A 17,711-nucleotide genomic window follows, 5' to 3' on the forward strand; every position below is an offset into this window, starting at 1 on the left:
TCAACCTCTCTTGCAAAAAATAATGAGGCTACAATCGACAACCCAAGAGAAGTCAGGTAAAGAGGAGGTCCCAAAGAGGGACATGCATGGATGACCCCAGGAAGAGAAAACAAATATGATCTCTGTAAACTGGGTAGGGGTTAGAATGGAGGGGATGGGAGATAAGAGCATGAGGGATCTGGATGTCCAAGCTGGAGTAGGAATGGAAAGGGAGCACAATGAAAGAGATATCTTGAGAGAGCCATTATGGGTTTAGGGAGAAACCTGGTGCTAGGGAAATCCCCAAAAACCCAATGCCTTGTTCAGCCTTGATGCATTGAGGAGGGACTTGGTCCTGCCCCAACTGAATGTGCCAGGTTTGTTGACTCACAATGGAGGATTTACCCCCTATGAGGAGTGGATGTGGGAGTTTGGGAAGGAAATGGGGATGAGAGCAGGAGATGGGGAAGGAGGGGGAAACTGTGGTTGGTATGTAAAATGAAAAAATTCTTAAATAAAAGAAATGCCTAGGACAAGGCTTCTGAAGACATGAGGAAAGCTGTAGATTGACTGTTCATTGTCTTTGCTTGGATTTACTGACCTTCACTTTGACTTCAGGAATATTCAAAACTTGTGCAAGTTCCTTCCTGTGGAAAGAAAACCACAAATGTTTAGCATGCCATGGTTTGCATGAACTGCAAAGTCATAAATGATATCTATGCTTTTTTAATATTGCTGTGCTCCCTCATACCACCATTTAACTTTCATTCTCAGAACTAGTCTTGCTTTTGCAATGATTTCACCTCTTATAAAATTTTTTAAACAATAAAGATTTTAATTTTAACACACTATTAATATTTAAATATAAATGCCAAAGTGTACAGTGAGCAAATTGTACTAAATTAAAAAACAGCACCAGGGGAAGGGAAAGGGAAACCAAAAGGAGTTGATGGATAGGGACACAGTCCCTGAAAAGATGACCAGGCTACTGGTGAGGAGGTCACCCAACAAAGTGTAAATTCTTAACACTGGTGAACTTTACAATAGTGAGTATTTTGGCACACTGTACTCATGTTTCTATAATTTACAGCAATTAAAATATGACAGGAAACTCGTGGTTTTGACTATGTACACTTGTTTCGGTTCAACACCACGAGCTAATACTGACTTTTACACCTAGACAAGGCACCCTCCTGTACCCACCACCGAGGGGGAAGACAGCAGTGGCTTTGGGTGGCATGATAGGAAACCATGGCCTGGAAGAACAAAAGGACATCTCAACCTGAGACAACAGGGAGGTTGGGGATAGCTCCTGGTGCCAGACACATACCTGGCAAGCGCATGTGGGTACTGAGTTTCTTGGAACATTTTTTCCATTTCCTCCACCTGCCCCAGTGTGAACTGCAATGTGGTTCGCCGACGCCTTCGTGAGGAACGGCGCCTTGGTATCCTAATCACAGGCTCGGTTGAGGTCCTTGGCTCCTCCTGGTGATGCTCTGAGGAAGAGGAGTTCGGGTCCCTACTGTTCTCCTCAGAGTTGTTTTGGCCCTCACGGACCTGGCGGTCCCCGTTATTTAGTGCCGTTACGCAGCCCGCGTCACCTCCACTAGGGTTGCCACCCACCATCGCCAAGGCAGCCTCTAAGGTGGGGACTTCAGCTATCTCCTCACCAGTATCATTCTTGCTGGCCATGACTAGTAGTGGGCCGAAGCCACAGAGAGAAGTTGGGCCCCAGGAATGCCCACACTCAAGGCCTATTGTTCGGTCAGTCTCTACTACTGATGGGTCATCAAGGGAATGCCTGAGGAAAGGGTGACGTCAATGTGTCCTTCTGCGCATGCTCCACACATCTCCAAATTCCTCCAGGTTGACCTCAACACGCTCCTCTGCAGATGGGAGCCATAGGCTTTTCCCTCCCTGACTGACTGCTCTGGGCTTTATGACCTCTTGGGGAGGTAGGTGGTATTTGCTTTGGTGCACAAATGGTGGGTTTGGCCCAAAGATGAGGAACTGAGGGAGCCACTGTGAACAGGCTTGTGAAAGGTCCTGGGAAGTTAAACCTTGCTTCCAGGGCATGCATGTAGAATGAGTTTTAGCCTGCATGCACACTGCCTGTGCCTCCTAGGTTGTAACGATGACACTGAAGGATGAATTGTGTAGCATTGCAAGATAATTGGGGAATAGAGTATGGGAGAAAGGTGGGAACACACACAGACCACAGGACCCTTGCGTGAACATGTAGAAAATTTCTGTGGACCTCAGCCTCCACCTACCACTGCTGTTCAGAGAATGGGCTTAGAACTAAGTGGACATGATCAAATTAGTGGATAATAGTTCAAGAGTGTCTGTTAGTACACTGAATGCTGACTAGCCATTCTTCTTCATGCTCAACATCAAGATCTTGGAACTGGGTTTGAATATAATTCTAGTTAATGGCACTGTCGAAAACCAAACAAAAGACACTTCGTCCTCTCAAAAGACAAATGATCTGCTTAAGAAATAATTACCTCCGATTATAATAGCTTCATAATATCTGTTAAATTCCCCTTGTAATATTTGCCTCAGTTCTTATCACTGAGGATGTCGATGCAGTCCCTTAATCTGAGTCTCTAATATCCTTATCTTTGTCTTTTGATTAGTCTGCCTACTCATACTTTTCAAAGAACCAGCTTCTAGTTACATTGATTCTTTATTGTTATTTTTGTTTCCATTTAAATAATTCCTGCGTTGATCTTGATTTCTGTTCATCTCTTGATTTGGGGTTTGGCTTATCCTTCATTTTCCAGGGCTCTTCTATGTATCATTCATTTACACTCTCTGGCTTTTTTGTTGTTATGTTTTGGAACAGGGTTTCTCTGTGTAACAGTCCTGGCTGTCTGGGAAGTCACTTTGTAGACCTGGCTGACCACAAACTCACAGAGATCGCTCTGCCTCTGCCTCCTGGGTGTTGGGATTAAAAGGGTGCGCCACCACCTCCGTAGTTTCATTCCATTGTGATCAGGTAAAGAATTGTTTTTCTGTATTTGTTGAGACTTGCTTTGTCTCAGAATATGTGATCTATTTTGGAGAAAGTTTCATGGGAAAAATGTGTATTCTGCAGAGTTTGGATGGAATAGTCTATAGATGTCTGTTAAGGCCATTTGATTTATAATATCTTTTAATTTGCATATTTCTGTTTATTTTTTGTTAAGGAGACATATCAATTGGTGAGAATTAGGTATTAAAGTCACCCACCAGTATTGGCCTAGAGTTAATCTGGCTTGAATCTAATATTATTTGTTAGGAAATCAGGTGCACCTGCTTGAGGCATACTTTTAGAATCATAAAGTCCTCTTACATTCCCTTAGTCCGTATGTAGTGATTCTCTTTATATTTTCTCACTAGATTTGGTTGGAAGTCTCTTTCTTTAGCTATTGGAACAGTGTCACCTGCCTGTTTCCTAGTCCCATTTACTCGGATCTTTTTCCATTCTTTCACCCTAGGGTGACATCTGTCTTTTATTGTGACCTCTGCTTCTTGGAGGCAGCAAGTAGATGTTTCCTGTCATTTGATGCAATCTACTAGTCTGTGTTCATTTTCCTGATGATTTATTTTTATTTTCAATTGTGTGTACCCATGCCTATATGTAGGTCTGTGCGTGTGATTGCACGTGTTCAAAGAGCCCAGTGGTGTGGGAGACCCTGTAGTTTGGTTGTGGAATTGAGACCATTAGTACTCAGTTATTGTTGAAAATAGGTGTTAATTCCTGTGATTTGTTAATTTTGTAGGTTTTTTTTCTTTTCCCCTCTTGTTGAACTATGATCCTAGTGTGGTTTATTCTTTGCTGTGGATTTGTAGAGTAATTTGTTTTCCTCTTCAGTCCAAAAGATTCCTGTAAGTTTTTTCTATGGAGCTAGCTTAGTGCTCATGCATTCCTTTAGCCTATTTTTTTTAAAATCATAGAGTGTTTTTATTTTCCTTTCAGTTCCAACAGACCGTATTGCTAGCTATAGTCGTCTGGGTTGGCAACTGAGTCAGAATTGAAATGCATCTGCCCACGCCTCCAGCCTGTAAAGTTGCAGCTGAATAATCGGCTGCCATTCTGCCAGGCTGCCCTATGGGACATGGCGTGTCTGGCTGCTGCTGAGATGCTGTCTTTGTTCTGTGTCTTTAGTGTTCTAATTGTGAGGAGGACCAATTCTTTCCTGGTCTGTCTCCTGGTGTTCTAAGCACTTCACATCTGGATTGACTTCTCTTTTTCCAGCTCTGAGAAGTTTTCTGTTATGAGTTTTTTTGAAAACATATTTTGCACCTTTAGAACTTGATTCTTCTCCTTCTATGCTCTTATCATGGATCTCTCAGGGTGTTGAGTGTCTTGGATTCCCACTGATACCTTCTTTGTCTTGTTTTGATTGTTCCAGCAACTTAACTGTATTTAATTTCTCAACCACGTTTACATTTTCCCAGAAAGCTATTTGTGATTAACTTTATTCTGCATGTCTATTCCTTCTTGTTCTTTGCTTTTGATCCTTAAATATTTATTTCTGATTTAAGTTTGTATTTTCTCTGCCATTTTAGAATGGAAGCAGCATGATATAACACACTTTTTATTAATAGTGAGCTGGTTCTTTCATGTGGATTTCCTGCCCTCCCCTCCAGTGCCAGTAATACCCAACAACAGCTCCCAGTTAGTACAACAACGACCAAATATCCAGAGAGGTGTCAGAAGAGACACTCCCAGGTTGGTGGTAACCAACAGGTGTCTATTTGGACTTTTAAGACCCACTACACAGGAGGGAAACCATCCCTCATCCAAGAAACCTAAACAACGTCCCAGGGCTGGCTAGTGAGGTTATGTATCTTAGAAGAGAATTTACAATTGCCACGATGATAGACTGGAATAATTCAAACCGCATTATTAATCTTATCCTTATATACGTGTAACTACAACCCCTAGTCAGAGAACCCTCTGTCTACAGCAAAGGGAGACCATCAGAGAAGCCACAACTGGGCAGGATGCAGAGAACATTGGCTCATGGGGAGCACAGCCCCAGTGCCTACATCTACATCACAGTTCCTGCATCTCTGACTCAGGAAACGCAGGGGAAGAGAGGGGCTGAAAGATTTTAATAGCCTCAATACCAGGATGTCTGCTGTGAAACAGTCACTCACAGAACTGGCTGCATAAATGAGATCTGAACATTTGCCCATATCACCAGACAAGATAATGGAGAGATGGTAAAGTGTCCATGGAAGGAGAGACACTATGTACTGGGATTTTCAGTCTGAGCTTTATTTTGTTCCTAGACAGAGAACTGTGGGCAAGTAGTGACTACAGAAAGAGGGGGAAATGACCTCTCCCAGGGATGAGCCCTCTAAGTGGTTAGTCAAGGCAAAGGAGCAGCCCTGAAATCATATACACACAAACAACTAAAGCCGACTTAGCAGGCCGTATTCACACAGTTGTTCATACATATATGTCTATACGTAGAAGAGTAAGTGAAAAGAGGCAATTAATGTGAGAGTAGTGGGGGAAGTCATGGAAGGAGTTGGAAGGAGGGGACTTGGGAGAAATTGAGGGAGGAGAGATTCTATCAGTCCATTTCTTTTATTTAGTTGGCTTTATGGCTTTCTGCTTCTGTAATAAAACATAGGAACTAAAGCAAACCAGAGAGGAAAGGGTTTATTTCCTCTCAGAGCTTACAGTCTATCACTGAGAGAAGTCAGGGTAGGAACTGGAGGCAGGAACTGAGGCAGAAGCTGTGTAGAGATGTTGCTTAATGGCTTGCTCCTCTTGGCTTCTTCAGCCTGCTTTCCAATACACTCCAGGATGTCCTGCACTGGGGTGGCTCCACCCACAGTGGGAGGGACCCTTCCATGTCAATCATTAATCCAGAAAAAGCTCCTCAGAATTGCTTACTGCATGGAGCCTATTTCCAATGGAGAATCCCTCTTTCTAGATGCGTCTAGCTTCTGGCTACTTGACAAAAAACTTGTCACCACAACAGACACTTTGTCCACTGGAAAAAGAAAAGAAAAACCAAAATAATATAAAGAGAAACAGACAAAAATGGTTCTCTCAGATTCTATGGTTGGTATGAAATCCCAGGTATGGCCAGAACCATCTCTGTCTGGATAAACACCACCTCCCTAGAGATTTTCAATGTCCCTCTTGCCCATGTGTGGTACAACATGGTCAGGGTGAGGATGAAAAAACTATGATGGAGGACAGGAGAAGTCATGGGTCAATGTACACACCCCTTGACAAACTCCCATGACATAAATGTCTACTGATGCTTACTCTGTGATGTCCCCCCACCACAGAAGGAGACCTTGTCATTTTCTTTAAAGGGCATTTCCTTGATAACTGTCATACATACCATACTAATGCAGAAGACACATGAAGAAAGACTATTTATTTCAAATACAGGTTCTTAGGGAAGATGTAACAACATGTGGGTGGAAGACAAAAATGTATCTACAAGTGGATCCTGGTCAAGGCTGACACAGTGGGGCACCTGCACAATCTTTAGATTGAGGTGGAGCGTGTCCCAGGAAAAGCACTGCTAAGTCCTGGCAGATTCTTCCCTCACCAGATCTGTTCTCTCCTCTTCCTGAACCATCTCTGCAATGACAGGGAGAGGGATTTGTTCAGTAGGGTAATCAGGATATAATCAGAAAAGACATCCTGTGACATTAGCTGCTCTCTATAATTTAGATTGCACAGAGGTACCTGCTCTCTCCCTACTCTAACGCTGTGTGAGGCTGAGGGGCTGGAACAGAGTCCACTGCTTGCCTAGAATGTGGGAGGCTCTGGTTTCCACCCCAGTACTGCAGAACAGTCCCTGGACAAATGTCCAAACATTGCATGCCCTTCCCCTCTTCCTACAGTTATTTATCCTGAGGGAAGTGAGCAGGATTTTCAGGCAGATACACCAGCGTGCTTCAGATAATTACAAAGCTGGGTGTCCTTATCTGTGTGGCCTCTCCAGATGCTTCAAAACAGCAGAGCGAACAGGCATTTGGACTCTATGCTTTCCCATTCCCTTCAGTCTCTGTTTAACCAAGCTTACATCAACATTATCAGTGCCGGGTTCTGCCTGTCCACTATCCACACACCCAAATTATTCCTGTAAGGATAGAATCCATGCTTACTTTTCAGTATTTCAAACATTTTAGGATCATGGAACCCATAGTTACACTAATTTGAATCCTTTATTGGCCATAACCCCAAGACTGGTCCATAGAAAATCCAAAGGATACCAGCATTAAAGGACTTGAATGTACTCGTACATATATATTGATTTAAATACTGAATGTAAAAAGGACATAAAGAAGCCGGGCGGTGGTGGCGCACGCCTTTAATCCCAGCACTCGGGAGGCAGAGCCAGGCGGATCTCTGTGAGTTCGAGGCCAGCCTGGGCTACCAAGTGAGCTCCAGGAAAGGCGCAAAGCTACACAGAGAAACCCTGTCTCGAAAAACCAAAAAAAAAAAAAAAAAAAAAAAAAAAAAAAAAAAAAAAAAGGACATAAAGAAGTAGGAACATGACTTGCACCTAGTGTAGTGAAAGAAAAGTCTATAATAGATTTGTGGGAGAGCCTAACCAGAGGCAGGGACATCTGGCAGAGTCCAGAGTGGATGAGAGGAGACTGATCCATGTGAGGAGAGGAGGAGGGAGGGGAATGATACAAATGTATCAACATTATAAACAAAGGCAGTGTGGTACCCTGAATTATCCCAACCACAACTCAGGCTTGTCCAGCAAAACGTTTCTACTTGTTCCACCTAAAAACTACATGAGAACAGCTCCACTCCCAGTTTACATGGCTCCCACTCCTGTGTGGAACCATAGGACAGCAAGGCAGGGGCCTTGCAGGCTGGAATGTGTGGGTGGCTTTAGTTCTGGAGGGCAAAATGGAGGCAGACAAAATGGCCAGCAGATGAACATGCCTGCCTGCCAACCTGAGGAGATGATTTTGAGCCCAGGACCCACTTCCTGGAAGGAGAGAACCAAGTCCTTCCAGCTGTCCTCTGAACTACCAATGTGAGACACAGCTCCTCTTGTCCCCCCACACTCATTCCAAGACAAAATAAAACTTCAAAATGTGATCTGAACTTTTCAGTAAATGAAGACAAGAAGGAGAGCTGCCAGGGAGCCAGAGGCCTCTCTGTACCAGCTTGTTCCCTATGAAAGGACTTGAAGCCACACAACGTGCTTACCCTTCTTCAGCACTGGATCGTGATTTCTCTGGAAAAGGTGTTCCAACTCCTGCAGCTGTAGCCCTGTCACAGAGGCAGCGGCAGGACCCCCAGGCTGCATTTTGGGCACGGTAACTGGAATGGACTGTGCACTGGGTGTCAGAACTGACACAGGCTGGACATGCGGTCCTGTAATGGCACAGGCTGTACATGCTCACAGTAACAGGCACAGGCTGTACCTGGGGCACAGGAACCGGCACAGGCTGTACCTGGGGCACTGGACCTGGCACAGGCTGTACACCAGGCACTGTTACTGACACACACTGTACTCGGGGCACCAGATATGACATATGATGTACACAGATCACAAAGCTGCACAGCCTTGGTGCTCCCTATGCTCTCAGGAAATGGCTTCTGAGGTGGATGCTCGTTCTTCTGGCTATTGGAACTGGCACCCTGACTGTCGGTGGGAACAGCCATGAATAGAAGAAACACAGTGTCCTGTACCGGGGACTTGCCCCACCTGACATTAGAAATAATTGTTCCACAGAGGTGGAGTGAGTTGACGAGGCCATGATAAGGGCACAGAGAACCATGTGGAGTCAGCATGAAGCAGCATAGCCCCTGGAAATCTTTCTCACTCAGCAAGGCATAGTGACCACAGTTTGCCAGTGACTCCTTCTGCCATAAATGCCATTTCTGTAATACGCAACTATGGTTCAAATACTTATACCCATATTTTAGTATCCTGAAAAAAACAGAACCAACATACTGAGAATCCACCTCTTTATTGCTGAGATAATTGCAGGGAAGAAAAGGATGTCATGGCCAGCATGTGTGGCCGAGACACTGGGTGCAAGGCCAGGTTCCAGGTCATCTGGCTCACAACAGAGGTGGCACTCATGCGCTGCTCCAAAATCTTGAGGGATCGTTGTTCTGGGGACCAGGTGGTGCATAGATCAGCACCACCATTCTATTGCTTCTGAAAATGGCTCTCCTGGTCCTAAACCAATCCTTCAAGCAGAAGAAAGGGTTGTTTAGTACACGGAACTGTACCACCACTGAAGAACACATCCTGTAACCTGGTATACTGGCTCAATTTTACTAACATTTTAGAACATATATGGATTCCATCCCTGGGCCAGAGTGTGCTAGGTATTTGCTCCAGGACAGAGCTACTCCCCTAGAAAAGCACCACATTTCTGATTGCCCAGGAACTGTTTATCTATCTAACCCCAAGAATGGTTAAAGACGTACCGCAAGTGTTTACTGATTGTTCAGAATGCTGGAAGCAACAGGTTTTTGTTCTCATGGAACCAGTCAAAACACCCCCATGAACCCCCTGAGGACATGGACCACCATACCCAGTCCTTCAGCTATGGGACAGACATAGAATATTGCCCCTTCTCTGCATCAATTGATATTTTTAATGCACTTGTTCAGAAGAGAATGCAGATCTAGTGCCTGGGTTGTTCCTGGTCCTGCTGTGTGTTGAAAAGTATCAAAAACCCCGGAGAACTATCTCAAGGCCCAAAGCTGTCTGTGAAAGGCTCCATGGTGATAGCCTTTTGTGAGTATTCAGAATGCATATTTTATGAGACAAAGGGCACTTCTTCCTGATCTATGCTTCCTTCCTAGCCTCCAAGCATACAGTCTATAGGCCTTTTCCCTTGTGGGCATGTGGTCTGGAAAAGCCAGGGCTGATTGTAATGGTGAGCACAGTTCACATAAGTAACCAACAAAAAACAGGTAAAAGGTCTATGGGACGTTTGAGCTTCCTGGTCCCAGTATTGATTGAGAACTAAGCCAGGCATGCGACATTTACAGACTAGAGCAAGAAGTCTGAGAAAAGGTTTTCTGAGACACACAGAGTGAACGAGTTGAAGGTGGGCAAGAACATGGTCTCTTCACTTAAGTGAGGCATGCGGGCTGCACAGCCTTCAGAAGGTCATGGAGAACACACTATGTCCTCCAAGGGACAGACAAAGCACCTTGGCATCTGAGGTTTCAGGTGTCCAGGTTGGCATTTCCTACCTGAGAAAATGGAGGTCTTTCATCATCTTGAGCCTAGCCTGGCTGTGGACTTGTCTGGCATCCTTGGGATACAACTTCAGGGTCCCACCATTCTGCTATAATTATCCTCTAGACAACAACATCACAAGATGTGGAGCCCTTCCAAAACATTATTTTTTTTTTAAATACTGACCTGCACATCTTCTTCTGTTACACCCATAGATCTTGCAAGAGCCTTCCTGAAGTGAAAAGATTCCAAAATTTAGGCCATGTGGTGAAAACAATCTATATAAGGACATATTCTGATTCCTTTTAAATGTGTACATGCTCACACACACAGACACACAGACACACAGACACACACACACACACACACACACACACAACCACACTCCAACTGCCACACATACAGTATTCCTCACACCTATTTTGCGACTTACTTTAGAACACGTTTCTTTCAGGGATCAAAATTAAGGGTACCCCCCAAACACAGGTATGTTGCCCATGTACTTAACATGTAAAGCTTCATTAAGAGATCCTCCACGATGTAAACTGTTAGTCAAATTTTCATCTGAGCTGGAATCCCTCCTGAATTTTCCCAACCACACCTCAGGCTTCTCACTCATACTTACAGAGACTCATTTAGAACAAGCACTGTCTAAATTTCCCACCCAAGTGCCACTTAAAGAGGCAACAGAACACAGTCTTTCCAGTTGGACTAGGGCACATCCCCTTACTAGAGAATCCAATTACTGCTGGAGGGTGCAGACATGCTTATTTTGTTTCTAGAGAAAACCAGGGGTTCAGGGAGTACGAAAGGACAGCCTGGATGCACTGCCTGAAAACCAGGTGCCTAGCAGGGCGTTCTGCTTACCTTACTTGAAAGCCGGGGAAGTGATTCTCTTCGAAAAGATGCTCCAGGTCCTGCAGCTGAGACTGGGTGAATCTGGTGTGGCTCTGGAAATCCCCAGCCTGGAGACTCTTGATGCCCTCAGGCATTGCCGCCTCTTGCTGAGGCTGCTGTTGAACACTGCTGCCATGGCCACCTTCTGCCTGGATCCCCTTGTCCATGGGGCCAGAACTACCATTGCCAGCATGTGCTCCTTCCATTTCTTCTTCTTTGTTTTCTCCCTCCTCTACCACTCCTGTGGCTTCCTGAGTAAGACCGGACTGAGCAAGATCTTCTTGAGCAGGCTTGCTTGGGGCAAGTTCGCTCAGAGCAAGTTTGCCCTGATCAAGCTCACCCTGAGCAAGCTTGCTCTGTACAAGCCCTCTCTTACCTCCTTCCTCTCCAGCCTTCAGGACCACTGCATTCTCACTTGCTAGAGAGAAAAACACAAAGATAAAGAACTGAGCATCTTGGCCATGGATCATTGGAAAGCCTGGAAAGGGGCGACTGGCAGAGTGGGGAAATCAAAGCGCCTGGCCACTGGCCTTTCCAACAGATTTGCTTCCCGGACTTTGCCCAAGTCCAATCAGAACCATTTTACTGACCATGCTGTTGTTCTTGTTGCTCATCAGCTCCTGGACTCAGCATCCTGTTGAAACACTGGCTGCAGCCCTGGCGAGTCTCTGTGCAGGGAATCTTTCAATCAGACCCAAGTTCCGAAGCTTTATAGCCGCGTCCTCTCTGTCTGGAGCCACAGGTACAGCTGTGACTCTTGACCAGGAAGGCTTGTCTTCTGGACACTCAACGTAATTACAATGTGTCCAATCACATTCTGGCCTGCACAGACTCAGTGTCTTTAGGCTTGTCCTCTGAGGTGCCTAGCCTGAAGCACTTTAGGGCTGAAAGAGCAGGGAGTACTTTAAAAAATGCAGTGAGTGTGTGTGGTGGTGGTGCGGAACCTGTGGCTCTGGTTTTCTCCTTAGCTGACAACTCTAGTTTTGTGTAAGGCTGGACTGTTCAAATTCAGTCACAGGGAGTAACACAAAGACCTTCTCAAACTCAGCAGGCCCTTGAGCCCAGATAAATTATTTTGTTAAATTATGGAAAAGTCCTTCAAACAAAATGCCCCAATCTTGGCTGTGCTGTCTTGAAGAGCCCTGTATGATGACAAATATGTGGGTAGGCCAGGGCAAGATCCTCCTGAGAGACTGTGCTCCCAACAGGGCTGAATTCCGCTGGTATTCACAAGCTCATTCTGATGGTGGAGACCTTGCTCTACCTAGCTGTGCTTGACCGAGGTCCTAGGGTGAAGCAGATACCTGAGGACATCAAAGATCGACCCTAGGTACTGGCTCCAAACCTGTCTCACAGCTGTGAAGGTGAAAGACAGGAGGAGTAACTAATTCTGGATGCAAGCTCTACAAGGCATCATTGCAGGAAAGGACAGAACTGAGGAAAATTTAGAGAGACTCCCCAGAGTAGGTGACATTCCCAAAATTAAAAATAGCCACTGAGCTCTGTCATTTCATGGTTTTTGTTTTTAATAGGATCATGGCAGAATCTGGACAATGGCTGAGGTAATTGTTAGGAGATGGGTTATTTCTCTGTGTTTACATAGGCTGAGACACTGGAGGACCCAAGGTCCACATGGTCTAGCCCACACCAAGGAGATGATCATGCTCTGTTCACCTATTGCCCACCTAGTCAGGGGTGGCTCAACCCCCTCCCACCACAGGCCCATTTATCCATCCCTGACTAGGGCTTTGTGAGTTGTGAACTTTGACTGTCTGGTCGCAATTATACACTGGGTGCTCTTGCATCCTCTGACATTTGAGCTGTCCCAGGTGATTTTAAATATACTCAGCTCTCTTTCTTCTCAGTCACCAAGAAGCAGCTGCAACTGTCCTTCCTCTTCTCCTTATCTCCTGGGTGGTTATAAAAGGCTTCCCTGAAACACTGAAATGGGAGGCTTTCTTACACACAGACTTTACTCCCTCTCAGAATTAGCTGCTGTAGAAGCCAGGCTATATAAGGAGACAATAGTGCCAGGTGTGCTTTCCTGAAGGACTTGGTGGCCTGTTTGGACTGCCCACACTAGCTGGGAGCCCTGTCTTTATCAGTGTGAGACAGCTTGACTGTCCTACTGAACACAGAAACTCTTTGTGTCTCATCTTCAGTGTTCCTGGCTTGACTGTTTCAAACCAACCCTCCTTTTAGCCCTAGCATCCCTGCAACATATGTGAGCAACTTCAAAATTTGAACGTGAGTGCTTTTCCCTCACAAAGGACAGAGACCTAGCTCCTGCATCCATACCAACCCCAGATTCTGAGATAAATTTCCCAAGATGCTGTTCACAGGGATGGTTTGAAGCAGGTAAGCAATCATGCATTCAGGGTGCCCCAGAGACTCTTCATTTCCTCCCTTTTCTACAGAGCTCACAGGACACTTGGTGTATTCTTTTATTTCTGGCAGTTTGCTCCCAGGACTTAGCAGACAGTGTTGCAGAGGGATATCTCTCACTGATGGGTGACTCAGCATCCTTAAAGATGGATGCTTGCTGTGTAACCCAGAGGAGCTGTGGGGTGCACTATGGAAGTAGATAACATAGGTAAACACCAAGGCCTGCAATGCTCCAATCTGTTATCTGTGTGAGTCTGGAAACCAGCACCCACCTCTGCCTTTATCCTTGGTCCTCTTGACTCTGCTGTCCCCGTCTTGGACCTGGGGAAGGGACTCCTCTCTGCTGACTCCTTAGGATGTCTGCTGCTAGCCAGCTGCTATCTAGTAGCCCAATCCTACATATTCTTGATATGACAGGAAATATGTACCCTAAGGAGGTTTTGTTATAGAACAGCAGTGCTTCATGAGCCCAATTACTGCTCTGTGTGATTTTCCTATAAGTTATCTTTTGTGAGGGACTCTCTAGGATTGAAATGCATTAATGAAATCTTGTGGCTCCTTCATGTTTAGTTACATGCTCAATGCTTTAGGTCAGTGATTCTCAACCTTCCTAGTGCTGTGGCCCTTTAATATAGTTACTCATGCTGTGGTGACCCCAACCATTTTCATTGTTACTTCCTAATTGTAATTTTGCTACTGTTATGAGTCATAATACAATATCTTTGTTTTCCAATGGTCTTAGTAAAGTTTTGTAGACCCCAAAAGTAAAAGGGGCTACAACCCACAATTTGAGACCCACTGCTTTAGGTTAAGGCATGTGATTGTGGAGTTTCTACACAATTTTCCCATGGGACTCTGCTCATCATAGTTATTAGATGGGAAACCTACCTGCACACAGATTTTCCTGAGGAATGACTTGATCATCATGCACTCGTCCACACACAGGTGCATTCACAGTCACAACATTCACATGCAGAAACATCTGTAGCGAAAGCCCTCTCATCCCATTGTCCCATCCCCTAGAGAGAATCTAATCTGCAGAATGTAAGAGTAGTTTTAGAAATATAGAAAGCATAAAAAGAAAGTAGTCCAAAATGTTTCATAAAGCTAGTTACTGCCTGGAAAGGAAACACAAATGAATTCTAAGTTTGTTTTATTGATGGCACAAGTTTAAAAAAAACCTCTGGATCACTTCTTAACTGAAATCCAAGACAATATTAAGTTTACCTTGAAGAGTGTTGAGATAATTCAAATGAGCAATTTTAGAAGCAATTTATCAGCTGTAAGAAGTAACACAATTGTGGGATCAGGATCTATACCTGGTGCCTGTGCAGCTTTTTGGAGCTCATTACCTATGATAGGACACCTTGTACAGCCTTGGTACAGAGGGGACGGTCTTGGATCTTCCTCAACTGAATGTACCAGGCTCTGCTGACTCCCCATGGGAGCCTTACCTTTTTGGAGGTGGGGATAGGGAGGTAGGTTGGGGGAATGCTGGGGGAAGCGTGAGGAGAGATGAGATGGGGATCTGTGGTTAGTATGTAAAATGAATAAAAAATTTCTTAAAGAAAAAAGAAGAAACATGATTGACAGAATGAATTCTTTGATGAGCTTTGATCTGCATATGACATCATGTAACATACAGAAAGAATAATAAATGGGGAAGATTTCCTAGATTTGAGTCATCTTACACACACCCGTGGTCAGCATTGTTAGGGACACCTGACAATCAGTGAGCCAGCTGTGCCCAGGTTGGCTCTCCCATGAGGCCTTTGTTTCTCACAGGACAGGATACCCTGACCCCTGCACTGCCGACTTAGTCACAGCTCACTATGTCTTTTCTCTGTTCAGGACTCCATGGCCTGAGTTTTCAAGTCATCAAGTGATAATCATGACTTTGGCAGGAAAGTCAGAAGCTGCCACCTAGCTCATCTGAACAACAACTGCTCTCTCTGTCTGTCTCTCCCTCTCTCTATCTTTCCCCTCTCCCTCTCTCTTTTTGTGTGTATACTGGTGTCTTGTGTAGAAATAATGAAGAGTGAGCCCCACACTGAACCAGGAAAGGAGTGGACAGGTCAGGGATACTCCCTTCAGTCTTTCAACCAGCCACTTCACTTTGGAGTGTTCTTGCTTTACTCCTCTGGTATGCTGTATCCCAGCAACAGGTCCTGGATCATTCTGGCTGTATCCAGGCCTTAGGTCCTGTCCCTGGTCATAGGTCTCATCCTACATGGACTCAGTAAGGACTCTTCCTGCTGTTTGTAAGAGGAACATTGTCGAGAGAGACAAGGGTTGATATAGAGGGAGGCAAGGACTGAGAGATGCCTGGGAAGACATCTAGAAGAATCGTATCTGGAGGAAGGAGAGGGTGCAGTGGCTGAAGTGATCTCCAGAGAAGTGTAGCTCTGATAGAGATGATAGAGGTATGGCCAGGAGATGGTCTGGAGACAAGCTTGGCTGGGCCAATTTTCCAGTGGAAAGGAGTCAAGGTTGGGCAAAAAGATGTACCAATTATGAGCCTCGCCTGGCCGTGGTAGCACATGCTTTTAATCCCAGCACTTGAGAAGCAGAGCAAGGCACATAACTGTGAGTATGAGGTCATTCTGGTCTACAAAGCGAGATCCATGACAGGCACCAAAACTACAGAGAGCAACCCTGTCTCAACTCCTCCACCCCCAAAAAAATTATGAACCCCAAGAAGGAGGTTGGAGCTGGGATTATCCAGCAGTGCCCAGGAGAGAGGCCACTGAGAAGTCAGAAGACTGTGCAGCAGGAAGAGAGATGCTGTCAGCATGACTGACTGTGCATCAGTACAGAAGTGAGGCAGGCTTCAGGACAGTGGTGGGGATTTCTCATGTAAGTCAGCCTGGCCAACCAGGGTCCAGTGTACAGAAGGAAACATGGGCCCTTGTAAAGTCTCCAGGACCCTAAATGTGCCATTGTGGGGCTCAAAGTCCAGTAAAAATGGTTCTGCTGTGTAGATAGGTGACCACATAATGTCCCCTGGTGCTCTCTGAGAGGGGCCTGTTCTTCCTAGATGCAAGTTTAGGCTGGCATAACAAGCTCTCAGATATCTCCTGGTGGGGTGGTAAGAACGTTCAACTTCTTCAGTCACCCCCATGTAGAATGAAGAACACTTACTAGTAGACATTGGTTATAATGACTTAGTGTGTGTTGATTTGGCTGTGATACTCACTGCAGAATTATGTCTAAACAAAATGCTGGGAAGGGCCTTGATAGCCTTCATTGGAGAATTTAATCCATAGGCAAAAGTCTGACCCGAGGATAGATTATTTTACAGACAATGAACATCATGCAATCACAAGTGCAGTCAGGGTAATCTTTCCAAAACGCCAACCTGACTCTGTTGCTTCTCTGCTCAGACACCGCCCCCAGCTGACCTCTGCCCTTCTGACTTTGCCAGAGCCCAACACTGCCCTTCTCTGACCTCATGTTCCATTTGAAGTTATCACCATCAGTGTTCCTTGGTCCACCTTTGTTCCTTCTGTTTTTATTTCTGGTATGTCCTACTTTGTAGTTTAACTCTGAAGCCCTGTCCTGTGAATACTTCCTGGCCTTCCTGTCTGTGTGAGCACGTCTATACTGCCACTAGTACCTCCTATTACTGAGTTGGCATCCCTGCGGGCCTCTGGGGATTGGCTTGTCAAGTGCTGCATGTGTTCCTGTGGTCAGAAACTTATCCTGGGAACAAGCAAGCAATTAGGCAGGTAGCCTGCTCCCATTTAGGAGGGAATGCAGCCCACCAATATACCTGGGCCAACTCCAGTGTACCTGGGCCTCTCCACAGCCTGAGGAGGTGGGCATTTTGCTGGCTACCAGATAATAACAGTCTGCCAGAGGTCTCTTCATTAGGCAATGAGACATTCTTGAAACATATGTCCCTGTACTTACACAGGAACAAGATATTCAAAACATAATAAAATTAAAAAGGTCAGCAAGATTTGATAGGCTAGATGAATTGTCTGCAGTTCAGATTACAAGCCTCTTCCCACTGTACACTCAGACAATAACGTGGCATGAAAGTCTTCCCTACACAGAGACATGTGGATGAGCAAAGTATGGAGTGGAAAGATAATAAAAATATGAGGTGTGAGGAACTCCCTCTCTTAAAAGTTAGCTCATGTAGAGTCAGTATACATGACCTCAAATATTCAACTAGGGACTCCTACAGCTGATAAAGTCCTTCAGTAATGTGGTAGGATAGAAGATTAACTCAAAAAATCAGTAGCC

General features: G+C 45.2%; 1 protein-coding gene across 2 annotated transcripts in view; it reads right to left on the reverse strand.

Annotated features, from left to right (window-relative positions):
- The window catches only part of LOC143270692 (uncharacterized), a 63,663-nt gene extending 51,814 nt beyond the window's left edge, over positions 1-11,849 (reverse strand). Inside the window, exons 1-4 of one of the 2 annotated variants that reach the window (XM_076561588.1) lie at positions 11,666-11,844; positions 11,046-11,493; positions 10,365-10,410; positions 8,928-9,172 (exon numbers count right to left, since the gene is read on the reverse strand). In XM_076561588.1, the coding sequence (XP_076417703.1) occupies positions 9,059-9,172; positions 10,365-10,410; positions 11,046-11,493; positions 11,666-11,708 (651 nt within the window). In that variant the 5' untranslated portion in view covers positions 11,709-11,844 and the 3' untranslated portion in view covers positions 8,928-9,058. Of the gene's footprint in view, positions 1-8,927; positions 9,173-10,364; positions 10,411-11,045; positions 11,494-11,665 lie in introns of those variants that run through there. The other variant, XM_076561589.1, reaches the window with a different exon arrangement.
- Positions 11,850-17,711: the final 5,862 nt, after the last annotated feature.

This window comes from Peromyscus maniculatus, chromosome X (assembly GCF_049852395.1).
Source record: "Peromyscus maniculatus bairdii isolate BWxNUB_F1_BW_parent chromosome X, HU_Pman_BW_mat_3.1, whole genome shotgun sequence".
NCBI classification, from domain to species: domain Eukaryota; kingdom Metazoa; phylum Chordata; class Mammalia; order Rodentia; family Cricetidae; genus Peromyscus; species Peromyscus maniculatus.